A 27,120-nucleotide genomic window follows, 5' to 3' on the forward strand; every position below is an offset into this window, starting at 1 on the left:
AACCCATTATTGTCCCTAACTCCATATACAAAGCAACTAATTAGTCTCTTCAAAAAATAAAACATAAGGGGTTGTGCTGCATTGTGTGAGTTGTATGTAAGTAGTATCAGGAGACAACCAGATACCCAGATATAGAAGAAACAACTAGGATTCCCAGATAAAGAAGAAACAACTAGGATTCCCAGATAAAGAAGAAACAACTAGGATTCCCAGATAAAGAAGAAACAACTAGGATTCCCAGATAAAGAAAAGCCTAGGAAGAAGAATACAGAAAAGTACTTATATCAAAGTCCCTCAACTCGGCGGCAATATTGCAAGGCTTTTTGGGCACTCATCGGGCATCCTCTTCGGCAGAAATGCGTGTGAGCAAGGCTTCACGACTCCAATCTTGCTCCAGCGGCGAGTTCACAAAACTTGATTGGCACGATGTCTTCACAACACACCATATGATTGGCTCAATGTATTCACATCACACCACATGATTGGCTCAATGTATTCACATGTCGACGTTTTGCCGAGGAAGGGGTGTGACATGTGTAGACCAGGGGTTCCCAAACTTTTCCACGACAAGGCCCCCCAAATACCACTAGGTTCTGGCCAAGGACCCCCTTGATGTGTTATTAAACCCATCGACAATACCACGGCAAATGTAAAAATACATTAAGCTAATCCTAATAATTATTTTAGCCACAAGCACTTCGCGATGGAGCACAGTGTGTAAAAATTGTATTTGGGGCTTTCTGCTACAGTATATGAGAGCTATCACTCTACTAGTATTTTATCTATATATAAGTTATTATCATGGGAAATATAATGTTCAGATATGCGTCACATTATTATAATGGCATTGTATAACAATTCTCATAGTAATAGGTATATTTAAAACATTTTCCCCCTGGCACCCCATCGCGGCCCCCACTTTGAAAACCACTGTTGTAGACAACGGCGTTACAAACTAGCCCCATGCATTTCTATGGAGGATTTTTTGAGTGCTGTGTCTCCTCATTAGAAAGTCTCTGCTTATATCATCTCATACATCACCTAGTCTGGGGATGTGACGCGAGGAGAAGGAACTTACTGGTGGTGTTGTACCGGACGCCAAGGAAGAACTCTGGACACGGCCGGGACACCATCTGACCCGCTCGACTTCTGGGCCAGCAGGTGCCAATCCCGTCAATGGAGGTCCTGCAGAACACCCCTGGAAGAAGAGCGGGGGTAACAGAACAGTCCTTACAGAAGAGCAGGGGTAACATCATCACATACTGTACCCTTCACCATACCTAGAGACTGGCATGGGGTATTGACACATGGGTTTGCACTAGGCTAATAACAATCACTTAAAGCATTATCCTGTTCCGTGTGCACCAACCAGGCTGAAGCGCAAGTGACCCGCTTCTATTGGCATGGGGTACTTTTTCATCATCTTTCAATGCAAATTAAACCAGCTATTAAGCTAACTGAAATAAAACCATGCCAATCTCTAGGTATGGTGAAGGGTATGTGATGAGGTGGGGCTATTTTAATTCCAAAGGCCAAGGGAACATTATCAGGATGCATAGTATCCTGGATCCATGAAATAGCTGGCCTTTAAGTAAGGGATAACTGCCGCCGAGGTGTCCTGTTATACGGAAAGAACTCCCAGACGCGACCGAGTCCATTAATTCTGTATAACTGGACACACCTCGAAGGCTGTTATCCCGCTTATCACCCGGTTGGCGTTGTAAAGCAATGGAAACACGCGGTTCCGTTTAAAAAATTAGCTCACTAGTTCCGCTTGTTGTACAACTTTCGTTGGCCCTATAACAGCGATAGCATGGACAGTTAGCTTGTTTACAGTTGATTCCATTGTTGCGAAGCCTGCCTCCAGGCTGAACCGTCGTCCTATCGTTGTTATAGTTACCATTCATAAGCATTGATATGGAACTGCGATTAAACTTTTTTTTACCAGATCTACTTCAAAGGTGTCCCGTTATTTAGAATTAAAAGCCACCCCACCAGCCAATCAGAAAAGAGTATTTCTTCTCTCAGGGTGATAAAAATAAACATCTGCCTGCCTCTATGGGAATTTAACTTAGGGGTGTGTATACTTATGCCCCGTGTATTTTAAGGAAGAACATTTATTTATTTACAACACATTATTCATTCACAAAGAAAATTGGTGTCTTTAAAGGATGGATTTGTCCTTTTTTTTTTTTATTAAGGCATTACGATCAATTTTTATTTCTCTTTTTAGTCAACTTTAGCATGGGTTCACATATTTTTTCTTGCCACTGTATGTTGGCTGAATAGATCCGTATGTTAAAGGAGAATTCCGGTGTGATATTGACCTAAAGTGTGTTGAAACATGATACCGAGTGTGAACGTATGTCTCATAGCCCATCTCGGCTTGTCCCCTGCACTCCAAAATCTGGCGCTAGTTAGCCGATGCTACCAACAGCTTTTTCAATGGGGTTGCCTCGGCATCGGTCTAGCCATGCAAATAAATCACTGTTTTACACCATTTATGAGGCTCAACGTATCTCCACACTTCATTGGTAGACTTCCGAGTGCCCTGACATTTAAAACAATTCTGTGGGAATGCATGGATTCCAGTTGCTGCTACTGGAAGAAACTGGAATCCATGCATTTCCACAGAATTACTTTTGGAATCTGATCCCTTATCATACCTGTTCATTCTTACTCGTCGCTCGACTTATCGTGACTAAATTCAAGATGGCTGCAAACGCTAAACTTTGTGAAGATACTGTCTGTATAAATAGTCTTGTAAGTAAACTACCTGCTTTTTCAAAGTTCTTAATGTCTCGTTTTAAATGTCCGGGCCCTCGGAAGTCTACCAATGAAGTATGGAGATACGTTGAGCCTCGTAAATGGTGTAAAACAGTGATTTATTTGCATGGCTAGGCCGATGCCGAGGCACCCCCATTGAAAAAGCTTTTGGTAGCATCGGCTAACTAGCGCCAGATTTTGGAGTGCAGGGGACAAGCCGAGATGGGCTATGAGACGAGTTCATACTCGGTATCATGTTTCAACACACTTTAGGTCAATATCACACCGGAATTCTCCTTTAATATACACGTATGTTGGCTGAATGAATCAGGAGATATGTTAATATACACTTATGTTGGCTGAATGGGTCAGGATTAATACAGTATACACGTATGTTGGCTGAATGAATCAGGATTAATACAGTATCCCTTTGCAGACTGCCCATTCTAATTTCGGTACCCCAGTACCGATGACATTCAGTCTAATAACCCACCATACCCCAACCAATTTTATCAATGAAAACATGCCCTCAAAAATTAATTAAAACGTCACATCATAGGCTTTCTGGCCTATTAAGACTACACCTATTCAACTGCTTCCTCTGCCAAAACTGTTTCATGATTGGTTAAACTGGGATTTCATCAACTATGACTCCTACCCACTGGAGCTAGTTAGCTAAGTTAAGCTAAGTCACATGGTTAAGCATAGTTAGCATTAACATCTTTGCTAAAAATGATTAAGCTAAGGAAGGAAAAATCAAGAGTTGAAAATGATTAGCGTCTCCCTCCACTAGAGGAAAAACAGCAGGAAGCACTATGCATCATTGATCTTGACATCGCCTAAAGGAGAAACTACTGGATCATCTGAGGCAAAAAAAGTCTTTTATGTTATTATTACTTGTTATCCATGTTATTTTCAAAATCGTTTTTATTAAAAATTATTTTTGCTGGTAATTATCCTTGTTGATGCATGGTTTTTTTACAAACATCATAATTTTCATGCACTGTATTTCCTTCAGAAATGCTTTTCTAGTTTTCACTTCAGCTGATGACAGCTGGTATTTTAACTTTTACCTTAATCTTTAGTAAACTGATCATTTTCAGTCATTTTTTTGGGGGGTTACTATATGTCAACCAAGATTACAGACCTACTAAGACTGACACTTTAAACGATTTGTTCTATTTTGAACGATGTTGTTTGCTTGTCATCTGGTAGAAACTAGCTAAGTTCACGTTAGCATCAGGAGAGGCTGCAACATGTCCTTGGCCGCCGTGAGTCGCTGTAAAGTTCACTCCGTGCTTCATGACTGCCAACTTTATGTCAAGTACACCTAATCGGTATTTTATTGTCAAATAAACCTTTCATTCCTTAAGTAATATGTATAGCACAATTTACAGTTGTTTGTACCAAGTTGTTGTTTAGATAGAAACATCTGACATGAATGACAACGTTAATGTTACGTTACCGACGTGAAGACTGTTGATCACCGATGGTGTAACGTAAGGATTTTATTCATTGACTGCTGTTTTCATGAATACATGACTGAAGATTTGTTATAAATGTGTCTTATTATTGTTTAGCTTTTAGGCTGTAAGGTTGGCTGCTACGATTATGAGGTTTTTGGGTGGCTAACTATGATGGGAGCTTATACACCCAAGCCTACTTGTCGACACATTATTTTCTAAGGGGGTCTTGTCTTTACGCAACTGCAGTAGCCTATGCACGGTGTGTATGTGTATGCATACGCTGTTTAGATGTTTTCTGTCATATCTCCTGACTCATGTTAATAAATCAATTTTTGCTTGTAAGCTGGTATGCTATGTATGGTTTAGCCAAGGCAATAACACTTACTGTAGTGAGCTCTGAGACTAATGTTACCTCTCCAAGCAATATTGGAGTCCTCCAGTGACAATAATACTTTTGGTGGTGATTAAGATTATGTGGAAGTAATGTAAAATAAAACTAAACAACCTATTCACTATCAGACCTGTGATTTCTTTTTTATGTTTTCTGTCATATCTCCCTGACTCATGTTAATAAATAAATATTTGCTTGTAAGCTGGTATGCTATGTATGGTTTAGCCAAGGCAATAACACTTACTGTAGTGAGCTCTGAGACTAATGTTACCTCTCCAAGCAATATTGGGTCCTCCAGTGACAATAATACTTTTTTAGTGAAAAGAGTCATGGTTGGTGGTGGTGATTAAGATTATGTGGAAGTAATGTAAAATAAAACTAAACAACCTATTCACTATCAGACCTGTGATTTTTGTTTTTGTTATTTTAGATGGAGGGAGAGAAGTATGTGCAACTGGGGTGAAAGCAGCCGACTGCTGATGGCAAATATGACCCCAAGGACCAAGATGGCATGGACATGGATGGGTAGCTTCTGGATGAAGAAGACAATGATGTGCTACAGGAGGAGATAATCTTCCATCATCCTCAGCTGGGTAAGCATGTTTGTGTGTGTGTGTGCGTCCATCTGAAGCAAAGCACATTCTGGTTGTGATAAGAGTGTTGCTTATAACAATAATGAGAGGGACTATAGTGATAATAGTTTGGTTAGATTTGTAATTCAATTTCTATATTTCTTATCTGACCATTTCTTTATTTTGAGTTTGGTCAAGTCCCATGTCAGGTAGAAAGCATACACTTTGCCTATCCTTCCAACACAGACAGAGACACCAACTCCAATAGCATTTACACCCCATCGTCTGCTAGGCTTGGATGGACACACACACACGCACACACACACACACACACACACACACACAACCACACAACCATGCCACAGCTGTGACAATGCACACACCACGGATCTGGTGTGAATGTGGCGTTAGTGTATCACCTTATGTGTAGGGCAAATGATATCGATAATTATATATTGTATCGAACTATATGCTGTATGGTTGTTAAATGTATTGAATTTCTTCTAACGTTTTAATTGTTTATAATATGTGTGTGAATGTTAGTATGAATTGATATTTTGTTCACCATGTAAGATTTGTTGATCTTTGTTATACTGTTGTCTAGTCATTCTTGTAGTTCTAATAGTTACTTCATGTTTGTAAACATATGTTTATGTTATTTACCTGAAGTTGTTGTTCCTGGTTATTTAATCACATTGTTTAAGACTTTTCTAAATAAAATGATTTTTTTCCCCTTTCGTAAACCTAACACATGTACCAGTGTCTCTATATTCTTGTTTTCATAGTAGAATGAAGCACACAGGAGAAGCAGTTACAATCAGCTAGTCTGTCTTTCAGCCTTTATCTGTCCTCCCCACAATTGATTTAGCCTCTTCACAGTACAGTAAGACATCCCATATTGAGCTTGTTTAGATGGTAAAACATCTTATTTTTTTACATGACCATTATATCTGTATTTTTAGGTCAGATGCCAAACCGGGAAATGAAAACATTCTACTCTTTAAAAATTCTACTTGTTACTGTTATGAGTAAATTAATCATTCTCACACTTCTGAACCAAAGGTGATAAATTGATTCTGTTTTTTTTCACTGAGGAGAACACTGGCTATCCTTTGCACACTATATCTACAACAGACATTAGGTGAAAAGAAAGATTCATCTTGACAAATTGATATTTTCACGTTTTTTGATGTTGAATTTTGAAGGTTTAAAAACAGTGTGTGGTATACTCAAATGTATTAACTATGATGTGCGCCATTTTAAAACTCAAATGTATTAACTATGATGTGCGCCATTTTAAAACTCAAATGTGTTAACTATGATGTGCGCCATTTTAAAACTCAAACGTGTTAACTATGATGTGTACCATTTTAAAGGGCTAGTTTTCCTGATTACAATGGTGGGTATATCTTATCTCTGTCATGTAGCATGGCCACACAATAAGCCTTTTGTCTCACAAAGGGCATCAAGTATGAAAAAAGCGGAATGTTTAGTGCCGTCTGCAAAGGTCTAATAAATTTATCATAACTTTTGAACAAAAGGTGACACATTGATTCTGTTTTTATCACTGAGTAGAGGACAAAATTGTGAATCTCCCATACACTCTATGCTTTTCTCTATCTACAATAGAAATTTGGAGAAAAATTAGATTAATCTTGACAAACTGATATTTTCGTGTTTTTTGGGGTTGAATTTCAAATATTTTTTAAATTATGTATGTTCTCCTCAAACTTATTCATTATATTTTATACCATTTGAAAGGGCTATTTCTCCTGATTACAGTGGTGGGTATATTGTATCTCTGTCATGTAGCATAATCATACAATAAGCCTTTTTGTGCCATAAGGCCATTGAGTATGAAAATATGGAATGTTCGGCACAGTCTGCAAAGGGCACGTATGTTGGCTGAATGGATCAGGAGATATGTTAATATATGGGTGTTTCTTCAACTCCGGGCACTTTTGGCCTTTCAACTTTTAGAAAAATAATTATCTCCAAACACACATTCAAAATCATTGATTAACTCATTAATATGTCTTGAAACAAAGTATGATACTGGGCACAATTGCATGACATGGAATATTCTTATTTTTTATCAGTTTTCTAAATCGTCTTTTCTAAAGGGAAAAGTGTCATTTCCACCACACCTCAAATGATGTCCTTTATTTGCAGATTATACAATATAATTCATTATGTTACATTATATATCAGTTACCATGTCTATGACTACCTAATCATACCACATAACAAATCCTAAGACTTTGTGAACTAAATGTATATTGCTTGAAGTTGCTCGGTACAATGAATTATGTTTTTCATAATCAAAAATAACTTTTATTTAAAGTATACATAAATTATTAAAATCACTCACATGTTTTTCTATTAATAATGAAGTATGGATTATAGTTTCTGAAAATAGTATCACCTGGAATTATGTTTTATTCCCTTAAAACATATGTTGTGATGGTCATTTCGTGGTGGAAATGACTGTGGGGACTGTGGTGGAAATGACATTGCATCACTGTCTTGCTGACTGTGGTGGAAATGACCTCACTTTGTGGTGGAAATGACCTCACTTTGTGGTGGAAATGACTGTGATGGAAATGACATTCTCCCAGTTTTCAGCCATATATAATCACATTCCATTGCCATACCCAGATACTTTTGGAGATAGGGCACAATGTATCCAAAATACACACAACTTTTAACTTTTTGCATATTTTGACAAAGTTACAGCTGTGGTGGAAATGACATCGAATAAAAATACTCTATTCTCAAGTGATGGTTACAATGATTTTTCTTCAGTTTCTGATCACCATATGTCTCTGATATTTGCCATCAACTTTCCTCTTTAGTAACACTATGTTTTCCCCTGGTAAACAAATAAACATTTTTAGGTAAAAAAGTATATATTACTGGAAATAGTTTGTGTGGTGGAAATGACGGAAAAACCTGGGGACACTGATGGTTTCCCTAAAAAATAGTATAAATATATTATTTGCATTAGAAATTGAAATGGTTTGTGATTATTTAACTCTTTCTTGCAACAAACATGGTACAAAATCATCTAGGTTTAATTTGTCTTTAGTGTATTTTAACAGTTAAAGGTTACAAGTCTGGGTTGGGGACAAGCTCAAAACAGCCAAATCCACTGATAAAAGCCCCTCTAAGAGCAGTAAATTAGAATATATAGGCATGATTAATTTTTTATAGGATGCTGGTGATCTGGCCTTTGCAAATTGACATGATTGAAACAAAAATATTATATTTTTCCACAAAAACAACCACAAGGACACAAAAGTGCCTGTAGTTGGAGAATCACCCATATACGTATGTTGGCTGAATAGAGGCAGGTGCGTTGAGAGAGAATAATGACTTTTTAAAAGAATAGTGAACTCTCATGTGCCAAATCCATCGTCTTTATCCTTTCAGTTATGCTAGATGACTCTATGTATGGCTTCAGGTTGTGTTTAATGGCTCCTGGAGGTCAAAATATGAAAGGAATCCATTTTATTTAATTTGAATGGCAATTTGAAGAACGTCCGAAGCATGTCAGTGAAAAGTCTGATACAACAGTGAATCAGACAACACTGAACAGTCTGATACAACCATAGAGTTGAGGGTTATCATGACCTCGTTCAACCTTAGGAGGACAGCCTTCTACAAATGCACCAATATAGAAGCCATACAGTGCAACAAATAATTAGAGTGGATTCATTAAAAAGTCACTGTACCTGAGACGTTCTGCTCAGTCTGGTTCCCAAAGGCCATAGAGTACGCTGCAATCACAGAGAGAGGAGAGAGTCCTTTCTATGACTGCTTTGACTGCTTGGGGGGTTACAGTATGCAAAGAATCAACCCCCTTGAACACAGCTTTACTAGACCCTAGAACTGAACCTATCCCAGGGTTGCATCCAATCCAATGGCAATGCCATCCGATCCAACGACAGTCTAATGGATCTACAGACCCTCCCAAAGGACCGCTTCTCAGGGCTAGTTCAAATTCAAGTTCAAGTTCTCCTTATTGTCATCCCAGCTACAGAGTACATAGTCCTTATTGTGACATACATACACAAAGACGGATGCCATAACTGTGTTTAATTATACCAAATGAGGAGAGTAAAGCTATTTTCCGTAAGTACCATACTGTCTGTCAACAGCAAGACCAAGGCCCTGGGTTTATACAGCCTTCTGAACAATGCCTGCTTTTAGCGTCAGTCTGATCAGACTTTGGGTAATTGTGACCTTGAGGTCACATGTTGGATCATACAGTATATTCCCTTTATTAGAAGCTGGGCGCTATTAAAGTTTGACAGGGAAAGGACACATCCTCTTGACCTTCACCACGTTTTAACTGTATGTTTTAACTGTATGCTTTGGTGTCTTGATAGAACATATGGTCACCTGACCGTCAGCATTTGACTTCAATGTGGACCCACGTTCAACGTTGGGTGGGGTGACTTCTCTGTCTGTTCACTACACAGAGACAAATACACACACACACACACACATGCACGCACACACGCACACACACACACGCACAACCTCTGCTAGACCCCTGGACCTTGCAGTACATGTGGAGTTTTCCTCAGGGGTCTAAAGATGTGTGTCGGTTCTCAACGGGATCATCTGGCATATGTCTGGTCCCAACAGGACATCTCATCCTAACCCTCATCCCGTATGTTCTGTGTACATCCTGACATTTCCTATAACTATAAACATCTGAAGCCATGCTGTTTTCCTCTCAGGTAGCCAACTGCATACCTACTGCGTGTTGGAGAATGTCTCTCAGGTAGCCTACTGCGTGGTGGAGAATTCATCTCAGGTAGCCTACTGCGTGGTGGAGAATTCATCTCATCATTGTTTTATGTCCAACATAATTACTTTTATCATGTAGCTGTTAAAATATAAATAAAGTTAAAAACCCAAATCGTTTTGATTCCAAACTCAAAGTTTGAAATTACACTATTTATTTCACAAAAATGGTTAATCTGAATGTCCTTAATCTGAGATTTCTTTGTAGATTGAATTGTTTTGGTTCTGACGCCCTATGACTGAAGTGCACTGTGCTGTGTATAACATCTGTGTCTTTACTATCTTCCCTGGTGTGTAATTGCCTCTGATACAGATGGCCTGGCTGGCACTGGGGACAACCAACCGTCTCCTGCCAACACGCCCAAGTGCCCTCTTCCATTCACCATGTGTCTCTGCTGAAAGTTTATAGACTTCCTGTTGTTCATTTCCACCCTCACACAAGTAAGCCCTTTCTGGAACCCTGGCCTGAGCCTGTGAGCATTGGGCATTTGAGATGATTCCCTAATGTCTCATACTGGCCCTGCTCACAGGCTGTTAGCCTAGCAGATAGCTTACTGTCTCACTGGCCCTGCTCACAGGCTGTTAGCCTAGCAGCTAGCTTACTGTCTCACTGGTCCTGCTCACAGGCTGTTAGCCTAGCAGCTAGCATACGTCTGTCACTTCCTATGACATGTCAGATGGAAGCCTGTCACACACACATACATACTCACATACTCTACTGATGGCAGATATCCCAACCTGCAACAAGTCATTTCAGAGAGGTATCCCCCCCCAAAAAAAAAAAAAAAAAAACTTTAGCCTACTTAAATACAGATTAATATGTTCAATAATGTCTAGTCAGTGCACCAAATAAGGAAGGCCTAGATAGAAATTGTGGAAATTTTGGTAGTTTGGTCTTTTCATGTAGCCTTGGCAACTAGCCATCTAGCATAGGCCTGAATAATATGCACATGAATTGACACTTGTTAAACTCACCTCAACATGTCTTTTGCAATCATTTAACCCGCCATGGGCAATGCTAAAGTCACTGTTACAAACAGTGCAGCGTGCAAGACTAGGCCTATCATTATTTTTTACTCTTATGAGACAATAGCCTACACTTTGAAATGGGTCTTACATTTTCATTTTTTTGAGGCACTGACTCTGCCATGACTGTTCCTATACACTGAAGTGATTACAGTAATTAAGTTCGGGAGAAAAGAGATAAAAGCAGGCCGTGGCCTACTGGTTAGCACTTCGGACCTGTAACCGAAGGGTTGCCGGTTCAAACCCCGACCAGTAGGCACGGCTGAAGTGCCCTTGAGCAAGGCACCTAACCCCTCACTGCTCCCCGGGGAGCCACTGTTGATGCTGGCAGCTCACTGCGCCGGGGATTAGTGTGTGCTTCACCTCACTGTGTGTACACTGTGTGCTGTGTGTGTTTCACTAATTCATGGATTGGGATAAATGCAGAGACCAAATTTCCCTCACGGGATCAAAAGAGTATATACTTATACTTAAAAGCCCGCCTACACTGAAAACTGATTGGTTGATTTAGCGAAACAGGCCAATCAGGATGCTCTCTGTCTTGGATGAGCTCAGACACACACGCACCACCCCTCTCTCTCTCCCGTCGTTAATGCGGCGCTACACTCAGATGCACCACGCGGCTCTCCGCATGCGGCGCTCGATCGCTCACTAGAGATTCCGGGAGATTTTGCCTAATTTGCGGGCGTCCGGGAGCCGCTATCACTATGCGGGAGACTCACGGAACTTCCGGGAGACTTGGGATGTCTGTGATGGTCGCACACACTTATTCCAACTCTGTGTGTGTGTGTGTGTGTGTGTGTACATGTACATGTGTGTGTGCAAGCGTGTGTGCGTGCGTGTGTCTGAATGTGACTCACTGGTGAAGTTTCCTGACAGCATCATCAGAGTATCACAGGTGTCCTCTCCATCAGCACCTCCCACACACACAAACAGCAGAGTAGATACCTGAGAGAGAGAGAGAGAGAGAGAGAGAGAGAGAGAGAGAATATGAATTAGCAGAATATCTCATCTCTGAGATACGAAGCAGAGGGATATCCTGACCAAGTACAGGCTCAGTGACTACAACCTAGCAATAGAAACAGGCAGACACAGGAAAACCTGGCTGCCAAGAGAACAAAGATTATGTGGTCACTGTCAGGCAGAGGAGGTTGAGACAGAGGAGCACTTTCTTCTTCACTGCCAAAAATATGACACTTTAAGACAGACCTTTTTCAAATTCAAAAATGTTTTTAAAACATCCAACAAGTCATACCAAATTTTATAGACATGGAAGACAATAATGAAATGCCATACTTCTTGGAGAAGGGCCCTCTGCTGCTCTGGCAGCACAACATGTCTTAAAATGTCGGACATGCACACAAACAACATGAGGGACATGGTATAGAAGAAAAAAAGAAAACAAAACGACCTGTCTCTGTGTTAATCACACACATACATGTTCCTGTGCACAGATGTGTGTGTATATATGTATTTGTATGTGTGTACATGTAAATCGCCAAACTGCACCGGCTAGTATTAGAGACAGGCGTCTATATGAGACAGGCCTTTAATTCCCTTCACACAAAACTTTTCCTCTGCAAAGATAGAAAATATTATCGAATTAATCATTTCAAACACACTGAATGTCTACCTATATGACTAGGCTATCTGATGACAATTACAGATCATCATTCATTTAGTGTTGAGATGTTGTTCATTGAGTGAGATACAGTAAGATCCAAATAGTGGGGATAGCCAGAACAGATGAAACACTTAATTAAACGTAATCTACAGAGATCGTATCACACTGAAAGCTCATATTTTGTCACTAGCAAATAGCCTATATCGGTCCTTTGTCAAATACAGTTGCATTATCAGCCCTGACCAAAACCGTTCAGGAATTATTTATGCAAAAGTGGAACGTGCTTAATGTTTCATTCTCCCTCCTTTTCGGCACGAATGAAACAGCATGAGAGAGCTTGAACCATATTGTTTCTCCCGTTTTGTATTTGCCAAATTTGACAACAGTCTACATTCAAATCATAGCCTACTTCCAGGCGCGCGGGAACATATTTTTGACCAGGGGTGCTGAATTACAAAATAATCATGGATGTCCGACGATTTCTCCCCCAGCATATGATTCGAATTTAGACAGCTAAATACGCCATTTCACCGCCGTGTATGAGTAGGTCTAAGAGTGAGAAGTTTTATAATGCCCTGGGAAGACACATTCCACTGCAACTATGCGCAGCACTTGCCACTCCGACTCATCAATAAAAACTGTGCGCGCACACACCAGTCCCATAGAAGCGCACTTGACTTTACATCATTAACCTATTTCAGTAGGTTATATAGCCAGAGAATGTCTGTAGACGGGCTTTGATATAGCCTAGCCTAAGGTAAATTCATTTTCTGACTTTTTTCTCTTTATCGCCATGGCATTTAGAATAAAGAATAACGTTCGCGAACCGTTCTGGTTTTGTTGCCAGCAGAAAAACAAGCTTACCATCGGCCTATCCGCAAATTTTAAACACAAGGGATGAATTGAACGATGACAAAGTCGGACATATAGGCATAGTTCATATTGGAAAAAAAGTTATACAATTTGGAACTCTAGCTTTTCCCCACCGCAGTCTTTTAATGCCATCTAATCATAACTTGCGCAGTCTGCGCCATACTTAAGCCCAAATCACACCCAAGATTCGCAACGAGATGAGCAGCAACTTGATGCAACATTCTAAAACGTTGCAACTGTGACCAGACATGTGCATGCTTTGCGATGGCGACGTGCAAATTCACACTGCTGTAACCTCCTTTCTGTAACGGTTTTGTGTCATTGCGAATCTTTAAACAGACGATCTGACGGGTTTTAGAAGATTAGATACAACCCGAAACTAAAAAAACAGACCAGGCCTCTACTGGAGACCGGCCTTTAACCCAAACCTGTAGCCACGCCAGGCGTTTAAAAGAGACAGGCGTCTCTTAGGGACTCGTGATTATTTGAAGTTTTACGGTACTCAGAAACAGTGGGGATAGGCTTTCAACATGACTTTTCAAAACCACAGTTCAGTTCCCCAACTTCCTTTAAAGGTTTTATCCCCCTGCAAACGGCTGATCGTTTTTTTGGGAAAACTCCATTTGTTCGTTTGCGTCTAAAGATGTACAAATGGAGATTTATGTGACAAGGCGGAGATTTTTAGTCAGTTCAAAAGATAATGATAAAGAGAAAGTGATTCGTTGCTGTTTTCGGGATTCTGATTGGCTAACATGGGCTTGAGCTTCTTGTTACACTGCCACATACAGGTTTGGCATGCTCTTGAAGGCATATACCCAGGTTAGTGTAAGGGAAAACTTTACTGAAAACTGACAGGGGTGCACGATGGTATTTTTGAAAACGGAGAGCCCCTGTGATTGAGTTGTTTTTCCGACTGCAAGCATTCATGTAGTCTGGCTCTGCCCGTCTACGTACTACCAAACGAAAGAAATGATTCTGGACTTCAGGACGCATAGAAAAGATGGTCACCATCCCATCAGCATCAACAGTGACGTGGTTTAGACATTTAAGTACCTGGGAGTACAACAACTGTGACCTGACATGGTCTAACACCAAAGCAGCGTTTCCCATACATTGACTTATTTGTGGCTGCCCACCACAATATCAACATTGACCACCACACAATGATTTTTACAGGTTCTACTAAATTGTGCTTAAATCTGGTTAGCATCATAACCACACTGCACTAATGTGTTAAAAACTGTTACATTCGAGTCTGCAAACCTACCACCACAAATAGAATTCAATTCTGTGGGAAACACTGCCAAAGCCATGGCAAAGAAGGGGCACCAGAGAATGTACTTCCCAAGGTGCCTGAGGAAGGCCCATCTCCCGCAAAAGCTGCTAATCAACTTCTACAGATGTACCATTGAGTCTATCCTCACATACTGCATCACTACTTGGTATTCTGGTTGCACAATGGACAACAGGAAGGCCGTACAACGCATCATCACTACAGTACAGAAAATCATCGGAGCACAGGTCCCATCACTGGAGGAAATTCACAGAACCCGCTGTAGCAAGAAGGCCCAAAGCATCTGCAAGAACCCCACCCATCCCGGACACTGCCTTTTCACCCTCCTGCCATCTGGCAGGGGCAGGCGCTACAGAGCACTCTATGCCCGCACCAGTAGGCTAAGGAACAGTTTTTATCCACAAGCAGTTGCACTGATGAACACACTCCACCTCCTCTGCCCCCCACCACCCCAATCTGTGTGCTAGTGTAAACACATTAGTCACTGCAAACTATTGATATTGGTACTAGTGCAATTGGCATATCATGTGTAATTGTCTATTTATTTAATTTATTTTATGCATATCTTTAGTCTTTTTTAGCTTATCTGTGGGCATCTCAGGTTTGTTCCAAACCATGTCTCGTATTCTGTGTACAATTACAATAAAGTATCTATCTATCTATCTATCTATCTATCTATGACTCGATTTCATTTCGCTTCATTAGTAGACTGGCACAGATGTGCTTTCAATGGATTTTCTTGTGTAGAAAACCCAAGTAAATTCCCAAGTTCACATTAAAATGGTTGAACATGAAGGTCCACATGGACTACAAATGAACTGCAACGTGACGACAAAAGTGACGACAAGCCCACAACTGGGCAACTCTGTCAGCAAACTCTTCCACCAGTTTCCCCCAGTTATACCAACATGAGGTGACGTCCACAATTGACGTTTTCACTGGGAAAAATGTTTTTCCCATGTGCATAAACGGATCACAACATTCAATGTGAATAACCTCACGGGTTCACGTGGAAGAGGCCTCCTTTGTGAGAGGAAGCACAACACGTCCACTGGGACACATTATTCAACTTCCTCCACTTATGATTCACTAGCGATATGACGATGGCAAGGCAAGGCCAGTTTATTTATATACAACACTTCACACACGAAGGCAATTCAATTTGCAATGTGCAAAAGGAGGGGAAAATAAAAACAGAATACAGAGCAATGTACATAAAAATAATGTAATCGTGTAATGAAATAATGTTATAAAAACATGCTTAAAAGAATCTACTAAGTGCATAAGATGAAGAGTAAGTAAAATAGAAATCTGGAATCCAAGCATGATGGACGTGGCCCTGCTAGTTGTTATCTCTTTCAGGCCATCAGATAAATCTGAGTGGAGGACTTTTAGTGGAAGTAGTCCCGGCCCTGTCTGCACACGCCCCTTTATTTACGATAATACTGCCATGACAACTCACTGGCTTCTCTATGGCATCTCTATTTACTGCAGGAGACAAGCACTTAGGTTCCACGCATTGGCATGCAGGGACTGAGGTCTGTCACGCGTCCATGAGGCACTTAGAGGTGCCACGCATTGGCATGGGATGGGACAGGAATCTTTTACGCATCCATGAAGCACAGGACTGCGATGGGCAGAGAGGGTGGACAGAGCGACACACACCACGCGGCATTCTGCACATAAGCTACACACACTGAGCTATACACACGCTTAAATATTAACAGAAGATAAGTAAAAAGGAACACAAAATATTCTAACATTCTAACTCTAATATTCTAATTCTAAGCCAGTCAGTAATCTTAATGTTAAACATCTACCTAGCAAAGATCTGACTTGTGGACATGAGGACCTTTAAAGAACAAAAAAAAAGGGGACCCTGCTATGGACATAGAGGAAACGCAGGTCCATTATCCGTGTCGGGAGTAATGCGTTACAAAAGTAATGTAATTACTGTAATATATTGCTGTTTGCAGTAACACGGTAATGTAAGGCATTACTAAAAAATGGGTAATATTTTACTCGGTACAAACTTCAGTAACGCGTGTTACAATGCATTTTAACCCGAAATTAAGTGGTGTTTTGTTTTGATACATATTCTCAAACACCACCGCGATAACAACAGAGAAGAAAAAATCGCGCAAAATAGTAGAACGTTATCTCCTGATACTAGTTGAAGATGACTGTGGCTGCAGCAGACTCGAAGTCGGATTCTATTTGCGGGATGGACATGCCTACGCTCATTATTTTCAGCTTGTCAGAGACAAGAATAAGAACAACATACAAGTTAAGTAAGTGCACTTTGTGTGCGAAACCGAAAGATCTCTCTATGCCTCGCGAAATAGCATAAGTAATTTAATGAAACATCTAAGTGGTGCCACGCTAATCTTTTTGATTCTTGTTAAAACACAAACTATGCTCTTATAGTGCATGTCAGCTTTGTGCTGTGAACTTGAATTAAAGAGAATAAAGGGATAGAAATGCAGAATAAGATTGTGTAGCATGGCAGTGCCACCGCTCCCACCACGCGCATCATGCACTTTGTAGGGCACCAAAGGGCATAGGGGGCACCCAAATATTGCCAATGAATAGTAGCTTTACTGCAAACGGCGTTTCACTCTTCATCAATAACGTTTACAATGTCAAAGTGCACTAACACCATGTTACATGCAAGTTTGATTGGGTTTTCTCAATCTCCACCACGTACTAGTAGAATGGAATTGGTGGGTCTTCAATAATTCGTTTTCCAAGCATTTCATGAAGCACATGATAGGCTATGCCGAGTCGACTGAAACGGATTCCATTCAGATAGCTAGGTGGCTACCAGGCTCATAATTCACTTTTAATTGCAAAAAGAAATGTGAAGCAACATGTCATTGCACACTTCCATTTCCAAAACAATGACGGCTGCTTATAACAACTTATCATTGTGCATATTATTGTTAGTATTGTGCTATCAATGTAACTCAAATAAACAAAAGCTGGCAAAAGGGCATTAAGAGAAGTAAAGATCAATGTCCTTAAAGTGACAGTGCACCATTTATAAGTAAAACAGCATTTCTTCAGAAATTAATGTTTAATCATTTAAATGTCACTCACTCAAAGCCACTCACTTAGGGCACCGAAATGGCCAGCAGGCCACCATGTTGACATTTCTTTATGTAACCTTGGATTTAGGCTCTCTATTGATTTTAATGAGCAGGCTTGTGTCTTAAAGTTAAAGTATTTCTATCACAATTTACCAGACTTCGGTTTTTAACAAAATTCTGACTATGATTGTTCCTTGTATTGCATCATGAGCACTGCTCCAATTGCATTCTGTTGTTAGCCTTAAACCTAGCTCAGTCATTACAGTGCATGAAAATGCACTGTACTGTTCTTCTAAGTCTTCTTATTCTTACGATTATTCTTCTTCTTCTAACGCAGTTAATGCAGCTTCAACCGTTTAACTTAGAGAAACTTCATTCAAACTATGTTACGTAGGTCTTACTTAGGATATGTGGGCTTTGTATTTTTCATCTTTGTAACTTTTATACTTTTTTAACTATTAATTAAAAACTATTTCCCTATAGACTTAACATTGGACTGATGACATCACAATTAACTAATTGGGCTAATTAACTTGATTTGCACCTGTATCAACTTCCAGCTGCTCAACTAGGCCCCATCAAAGAGCCAGTTAAACTGATTGCACCTGTATCAACTGCTTTCTGCTGAACTAGGCCAACTCTCTCTGTGTCTCTCCTCCATTCTACAAGGATATAAGGCACATTCCATCCAACTTTCTATCCATTCATCCTCTTCAAACCATTCACTCATCCACCCATTAAACTATCCATCAACATCCATTAAACAATCTGCCTATCTACATCCATTCAACTTTCTGTCTATCAACATCCATTACACTATTAACTATATACTCTATCTCAGGCTTTAAGCATACAAACTGGCTCTCTTACAACTATATATCCTGTTCAACTGTTTATTCTGCCCACAACTGTTTGTCATTCCAACTATATTAAACCTCATCTACCTCACAAATAATGTAACCATTTAAACTATCCACCTATTTAACTGTTCAGTCATTCCAACTGTATTAAACCTCATCTACCTAGCAAATAATTTAACCATTTAAACTATCCACCTATTTAACTGTTCAGTCATTCCAACTATATTAAACCTCATCTATCTAGTTTAGTCATTCCAACTATATTAAACCTCATGTACCTAGCAAATAATTTAACCATTTAAACTATCCACCTATTTAACTGTTCAGTCATTCCAACTATATTAAACCTCATCTACCTAGCAAATAATTTAACCTTTTAAACTATCCACCTATTTAACTGTTCAGTCATTCCAACTATATTAAACCTCATCTACCTAGTTCAGTCATTCCAACTATATTACACCTCATCATGTTGGTTGCCAATTAGCACATCATTTGTTTTAACAATATATTTCACACCATATGTTTTGCATTTTCATGCACTGGTAATTTCCTGGAATTACATTTTCTAGTTCATTATGCTATACCGCATCTCCCTCCATTGGAAGAGCAATGAGCTGCATTGAGCGTAATAAACTGCACTTAGAATGGCAAATCCATCTAGATATTTTGGTGAAAGTAACTTAAAAGTAATGCAATAGTTAGTGTAATGTTACAATTCAGAGACAGTAATATTATAATGTAACAAATTACTTTGAAATGACACTAATAAGTAATACATAATACATTACGATTTTGAAGTAACTTGCCCAACACTGTCCATTATACATGATACTCCTCATTATACAACATGAGGGTCTTTTCATTTGGAAACTGGTCAACTTCATTTCCCACCTGTTGGTATGCCCTATTTGCGATATTAAATGCAATATTTTTTTAAAGATGTTTTCATACATTTTTTCACTCTTGATTTTGTATCATTTTTACACTTTCAGAAATGCCTTATCTTGTAGCCCATGTTTGGGCATTAATATCTTGAAAAGTCTTATTCCTAGCCTGCCATAACTTTGTAAGACATGTTCTCAGTATGTTTGGACCATTAAAGGTTTGTACTGCTTGCCCATTAGATTTATATAAGACCCTAGATATGGAACAAAATGCAAAAACTGGTGATAGGGGTCCTGTAAACTCATAGTTTATATCCATATGGCACCAATCGTTATTTTAATGTTGAGCCCATATTTAAGGTCTCTGCAACAAATGCACATGAAGATATTAAGGCTAAAACAAGGTGTGATTGCATTTTTTGGTAATGTTCATAGGACTAAAATGGTATGTGGGGTAGCTAGTAGGAACACGAAAATCAGCATGGGAATACCTCAGTTTATAGTTTATAGTTTTTATGTATAACTATCCCACATGTCATGTAGAGAGCTCAGATATTGGTACAACATTAATGCAATATAGTATAGGCCTATAAAGAAAAAAATATTGATTGATATCAAATGCATACAAAAACAAGTTCATACTAATGTCACCCTTTTTTCCAAATCTAGGGCTATATAGGAAATCAGTGAGAATGCCGTACAAACTTTTAAGGGGTTCAGTCATACTGAGAACATGTTTGTCTTCCACCCTACAAAGTTTGGGCTGCCTAATACATATTATATTAATGCCAAAACATTGCTTCAGATAATGTGATTTTCAGGCTGTAAAACTGAAGTAATTTCAAGGGATGAAAATAATATGAAGACATAGGATTTGAACAAAAATATTGTACAGGCCTTGGTTTTGAGACCCATTCTAGATATAGACAAGGTTTTAACAAAAGACCGTGCAGCAACAACCCTATGCTTTGACACAGAATAAGCCTATATTAATTAGCCAAGCTCGTAATTATAGCTAAATCCACATGCAAATCGAGAGATTTTTTTACAGTGCTATTCCATCCAAAGGTATCTATTTCAGGGCTAGTAGTGCTCTTGCAGAATGAAGCCATTTTGGTAATTGCTTAATCTTGTTTATGTCTTTTTTTAGTAGGCTATACTACCTCAAAATCCCTGTGACAGTGAACTTAATAAATTGTGTGGAGAAAACGACGCATTTGAGAACATACTCTTGCTATGGGAAGCACTGACGCATTTGAGAACATACTCTTGCTATGGGAAGCACTGACCGACATGTTCTCACCATTTGACATTACCGATCAAACATCTTATCAATCAATCAAGAAATGAATCAGCAGATTAACAAACTTCGGAAATAATCATTAGTTACAGCCATACATGAAGAATGCTCGTTCAAGTGGTTCCTACAGAAGCTCCCTAAGGTTCTACTCACCTAACCCATATGGGGGGCTTTATGGTCCATATGAGTATTTGGGACAACCACCTTTATAACAAAGAACCACTGAAAACCTATTTGGTCAAGGAAAGCACTGTACTGTGCCAGGAGCGTTCCTCATCTTGAGAAACGTTATGGCTTTCTCTCTGAGGAGAAGCCAAAGACCCTTCTTTTATGAGGGACGCAAGGCCACCTCACAAAACATGTTTTCACTGCAGGCGTAGTGGAGGAATCTAACTGAGCATGGGCAGGGCTTGCCATGTGATTCCCAAGCCACCCATGCTAATTAGTGACACACATTAATTAATGAAGCACAATCAGCCTCATGACCCCTACACTCCTCAAACAACTGCACATATTAACAGTGCCAGAAAGACAGCAAAATTACAGTTAATATTTCCTAACAATGCCTGTATAAAAGGTGTCATTATGGAAAGGTCTTTTTCATAACTCTAACACTGTTTAAGAGACATGGAATAGGACTGGCTCAGCAAAGGGAAGTGAAACCACCCAGGAACCTTTCCTTTGCTCTCTAGTGTTTCAAATCAAGTTGTATTTCCCCCTTTTCCTTTTAAATGCAGATGCTCATTGCTGTTTTAGTCTCTTCTTAGCACAAGAAAATGTGACCAGTAAACCTTTAATGTCTGACCCCTTGAAGCTCTTAAGCCATAGAGTTCATGTGATATGTCCATGGTCCTTTTGCGTTCATGGTCAATCCCCTTCTTAAAACTGCTATTTTTGTTTGTTTGGTTTGCTTTTTAATCACTGGCATCATGGAGGGACCATGTTGTATCTAGTTGTTTAACTCAGAATTTAACAAATGATAAGACATTATCACTACATTTAAAAAAATACATTGTATAACTTTGATAATGGATAGATAGATAGATAGATAGATAGATGTAGCAGGCTTTATTGACACCTCACCTGCAAGGAGAAAGTGTACCGCATTTTCTCGAAGTCTCCCGCACGTGCTCTTACACAATCATAATTGAGTGACATAATATTCGCGCCACAATGTATGTCAAAAGAAACGCCAGCTATCCATCTGAAGTGAACACCACTTTGAGCTTCCAATCAATGCGTCTTTGGCCCGACGCATTCTACGCTCCAACTCGGACAGCACAGCGCAGCTTTTTAGACTCTGGCGTGTCACAGGATGCGCATTGAGCCGAGTTAATTAAAATGACACTAAATTCCGAGTTATATCCACTAAAGCCTTCACCTCGTGCTTGGCCTCTAGCTCTGCAGAGAAGGGTGAAAAATCTTCATTTAAAGCGTCCTCCTTCAAAACATAACGTAGTCTATCTGCACTCTTCAAATCTTCACAGCTGCACAGCTAAATCCACAAACCAGCGACAGTTCTGCCTGACAGAAGGCAATAGTCTGTTTTTCCCTACGCACAGCCATGGGCCAAGGCTTCAACAGCCTACAAAATGTCTCTGAGATCCCAAGTACACTTTGTGTTCAGCAATTAACTCAACTTGTGCGTGCAGATTCTTCTGTTCACGTCTGTTCAATACGTCCTGCTTCGTACGTTCTGCTTAAGAACTCTGAATAATCCCAAACATATCCAGGCAAGAAAAATGCCACAGCGCTGTCCAAAGCCAGGAGTTGATGGCGCTTCTGGGTATTTATCGTGCCCGTAGAGATGTGCAACTGTCGTCTGCAGTTTATCACTTGCCAAAATAGGGTATCAGTGGTGTGCGGTTAGTCTGTCCTGCGGGAGCATCACGGAAATCTGCCAGTGGCCGGTTGCGTCATAGAAGCCGTGCGCATGGTGCGAGCCATCTCTCCCGATTCGAGAAGTATGCCCGAGCGCAGTTTGTGCCATTAGATATGTAAAGCCGTACTCATACGAACCTTGACTGAAAAACAGTAATAAAAAAGTCGTTGATGGAGTAGTTCAATAAAGTAATTTCAACTACAACTTCGCAGTCAGTGTCACACCACATACACTTCTTGGCTTTTGCTTGTTATCACTCTCAAGTTAGGAGGGAGTCTTCATATGGACGCTGTTGTGTCATCGCTCGTAAATTACCCGTTTCATGCGTGCCTCTCGGTGCCCGTGTTTTCTCTTGGTTCCGCTTCTTGACGATGGTTAGCAGTACATCGGTGCCAGGAGTCTGTCTTCGCTTAACTCTGTGCCAATGCGCGGAAGATGTTTTGTCGAGACGACGCGTCAGATTGTTCTGAAAGCAGTCCTGGAGTTTCGTGTTTCGTGGCTTTGATATAGGCTACTGTCAAGGGAGAACCTGGAATTGACGTGAGCGGAACTGTGCGTGCGTGCGTGTTAACTAACCCCCAGCCCCCATCTCGCCTGGCTGGTATGCCATTCAGAGCGCGCACTGTAAATCACCGGCAGCATGTAACGCAGGTGCCCGCCTGTCACCGCTTGCACGGAGAAGGGGCGTTGCTAGGCCCAAACAGCACTCAGAGACCTGGCCGACTGTACGCAGTTGTTGCCATAGTGGTCGAATAGGCTCTCTCTCTCTCTCTCTCTCTCTCTCTCTTACTCACTCTCTCTCTCTCACACACACACACACACACACACACACACACTCACACACAGGTAAGTTGTGTGCTCATGTTTGTGTGAGCTGCCTCCTTCCCATCTGCTATCTCAGGTTTTCGATGGATCTTTCTAACCTCCACAGCGACTTTGTGGCGGGGAAGAGCCTGTAATCGGCCTTAAATCCAGGATTCCCGCGGAGCGCAGCTGGAAAAGACATCTGGAGTAAAGACCATGGAGGATCATTTTTCAGTCTCCATATCAACATCCTCTCACCCAAAACCTCCCTTTCCCTATCTATCTATCTATCTATCTATCTATCTATCTATCTATAAACATTCTCTCTCTCTCTTTTTTGTAGGTGGGGTGACCCATCTGGCAGCAGAGTTTGAAATACAAACATCAGAATCACATCAAAACAGCGACCATGAGTCTACAGGGTGAGACAACAACCACGCCATGCTTACTAAAGCACAGAAATAGCAAGGGGGAGAAACCACACACATGCATACACACACACACACAGACACACACACACAAACTCGCTAATCAGAAGTGTTGAACAACCACCGTGGTGGTATTTAGACTGGATGAGTGTTCCGATGATAGCCTCTATATCAGGGGTTCTCCAAGTTGTGATTGGTGAGGGCCAATTCAGGAACCCAACATTAACTGAGGGCCGCCAAAGGGGCGGGGGGAGAAAAAAAAAAAAAAAAAACCTGGAAATAAATCCCATTTGTATCATTTTAATGACCAGGTTGCATCTCTACAGTTTATATTTATTGCATTAAACACATTTTAATTCATAACTGAGGCTAAACCTGGCAAAACTTGTGAAAATCTTAAGAAAAATTGCAATGCACACACAATCCCCTCAACAGACAAATTTGGGATATAACAGTTCTGGTTGCAGTCCATTTCAAGTACAAACTTATTTAGAACAAACAGTCTCAGTGTGCCTTGCTTATTATCAGCATAGGCCTTATTCAGGGCCAATACCAGCTAACAAAGCACCACAGGAAAACCTGACGGCCACGAAACACCACTAAACGGAGATTCATTCTTTTCAAAGCACACAGTACAGTTGTACAGTTTTAACAGTTGTACAGATGTTATTAGATGTTTCCGCGGGCCGCCATTGGCCCCCGGGCCGCACTTTGAGAACCAATGCTCTATATGATTTAGTTTTTCTCAGTCGCTTTGGTGCTTTTCTCACATCACTATTAACATTTGCACAGCAGTTAGTGCATTTCTCAAAACAACTGCAAACTGCAAAATCTGGTGGATAACCTGCAAAAGCACGTCACATGCTCAAAATGGATAGTCCATTCCTCAAAAGCAAGCATTCATGTCAATGAAACTGCCAGTGTCATCAAAATGAGAAGTCTTGACACCATCGTTTATGAACAAGATAGTCAAATGGCTTTATCGTGTTTTCATTATGACAGTAGTGCTGCCTTGCACTACTCCACTTGCACTACTCCACTTGCACTACTCCACTTGCACTACTCCACTTGTACACTTGCACACTCACACTTTGCAACTTGTTGTTGTTGTTGTCCTGTTGTCCTGAAAACACTTCTGAACACACTTCTGCTGTTCTTACATAACTTGCACCACTATGCCACTTGCATACTTAGGTCAAACAGAACTACCTCAGCCATTTATTGGCCTGACTTTTGCACTATTATATTGACTGTCTACTGTATGCACAATTGCACAATTTCAACCCAAATTTTGCTGCCTTTATTTCTTCATTGTATGTGCCTTCTTATTTACTTTTTATATTGTTTACTTGAATGTTATGTTTGTCTGTGGACCTAATTGGTAAAATATGTCTTGTCTCCACCGTGGGATAGTGGGAAACGTAACTTCGATCTCTTTGTATGTCTTGACATGTGAAGAAATTGACAATAAAGCAGACTTTGACTTTGACATTGACTTTGTTTATTCTCTCAGTGTTTTCCAATGCAAAAAAAGGTCGGTGACACTACCTGAACATGCTCAAGACAGCACTATACACTACTTTTACAGCCATTTGAAAACTACAGTAAAGTTACACATTGCTGTAATTAGGGGCGTGAGTACAAGACTGAATACGTACATTTTTACTATGCTCTTTGCAATTCTACAGCATTGTGACAGAATTTGATAACTAGTTCAACAATTTTGTATGTAATGACTCAAGCAATGAAATGAAGACTATTAGTTTTATTGGGAACGACTATTCAGCATCCATAAGTATAGCTCATTTTGACTGACATGACATAAGCAAATGATAATGTTATAAAACGGCAGATAATTGTATGAAAGCAACTGAAACATGTCCAAACGCAATTTGCAATTTGTTCAGAGGAAGGAGAAATTGCTACGCTACTATGATGTGCACAAATGACTAAATGTTGTAGAGGTTGAACTAATAGTCATGAGAATTTTCATTCTGATCTGAAAAAAGCACCAAAGCGACTGAGAAAAACTGTAACAACAGTACTTATTCAGCAGCACTCTCACATACACACAGGGGCGTAGCACAAGATCCTGGGCCCCTGCATAGGCAGTCCTGATGGGTCCCCATGTTATGAAATTTAATTAGGAAATTAAAATATCCAGGTAAAATAAAATATATTCCAGACTTCTCAAAGGCCCTCTCTCCCCTTGGGCCCGTATAATCAGTAGTGGTTTTACCCCCAGTCCGACGCCCCTGCATACACGATGAGCTTAATAAATTGATTCATGAACAAATAAATATGTTTTTTAGTCAGGTGGGTTAGGCTCACAGTTGTTTGCTGACCCAGATTAGAGGTGACTCTGAAATGGATTAGTGCTGCATGGGCAGAGCTGAATGTATTTCAGAGTTCAGTGGTTACAATATCAACAATATACAACAGAACACACGGCCGTGCTATCCGGAGCAAACTCAGGAGGATGTTGCGTCAATGCCCATGTCAAGGAGATATTAGAGTTGTTTTCAACTGGGTTGTTTTGTTGTGTATTCACAAACGACGTGCTTGAGTAAGGCTAAAATTAAAGGTTTAGTCTTTAATCACTGGTGCTGCAGTGGTGATTACAGCCCATACGAGTTCAGACCCACGGGTTGGATAGCCAGCGGGCGCTGCTCCTGTTCTGAGATCCAAAGCTGTGATGACGCTCGGCTCCGCTGGCATGATTTAGTGTTTATGCCCCAGTGCACCGTGGGTACTGATTTCCTGTAGTCTTTTGATCTGCAGTGTTGATGGATTGTGGGCTGGACCCAGTCTGTGGTAATAAATATGGGCACTGGGCTTGATGATGGTGTCTGATGAAAAAAAGTGTTCGTAAATTCAGCTGCCGACAGGCGAGTTGAAAGGACTCGTATTCGCTGGTGAGATGAAGGTGGCACACAATGGCAACATAAAAAACAAACAAGAGCCAGAAATCAAAGGCTTGGTTCAGGTGGTGACATGGTGTGTCTTTGCCCCAAGGCAGCACTGTAAACACATTCATTCTTTG

The 27,120-nt window shown here is 40.3% G+C and overlaps 1 protein-coding gene across 1 annotated transcript in view; it reads right to left on the reverse strand.

The window, feature by feature from the left end:
- crhr1 (corticotropin releasing hormone receptor 1) overlaps positions 1-23,400 on the reverse strand; it is a 54,981-nt gene extending 31,581 nt beyond the window's left edge. Inside the window, exons 1-4 of the mRNA XM_048245279.1 lie at positions 22,047-23,400; positions 11,897-11,984; positions 8,930-8,974; positions 1,079-1,198 (exon numbers count right to left, since the gene is read on the reverse strand). Of these exons, the coding sequence (XP_048101236.1) occupies positions 1,079-1,198; positions 8,930-8,974; positions 11,897-11,984; positions 22,047-22,121 (328 nt within the window). The 5' untranslated portion in view covers positions 22,122-23,400. The remainder of the gene's footprint in view (positions 1-1,078; positions 1,199-8,929; positions 8,975-11,896; positions 11,985-22,046) is intronic.
- Positions 23,401-27,120: the final 3,720 nt, after the last annotated feature.

Source organism: Alosa alosa, chromosome 6 (genome assembly GCF_017589495.1).
Source record: "Alosa alosa isolate M-15738 ecotype Scorff River chromosome 6, AALO_Geno_1.1, whole genome shotgun sequence".
NCBI lineage: Eukaryota > Metazoa > Chordata > Actinopteri > Clupeiformes > Clupeidae > Alosa > Alosa alosa.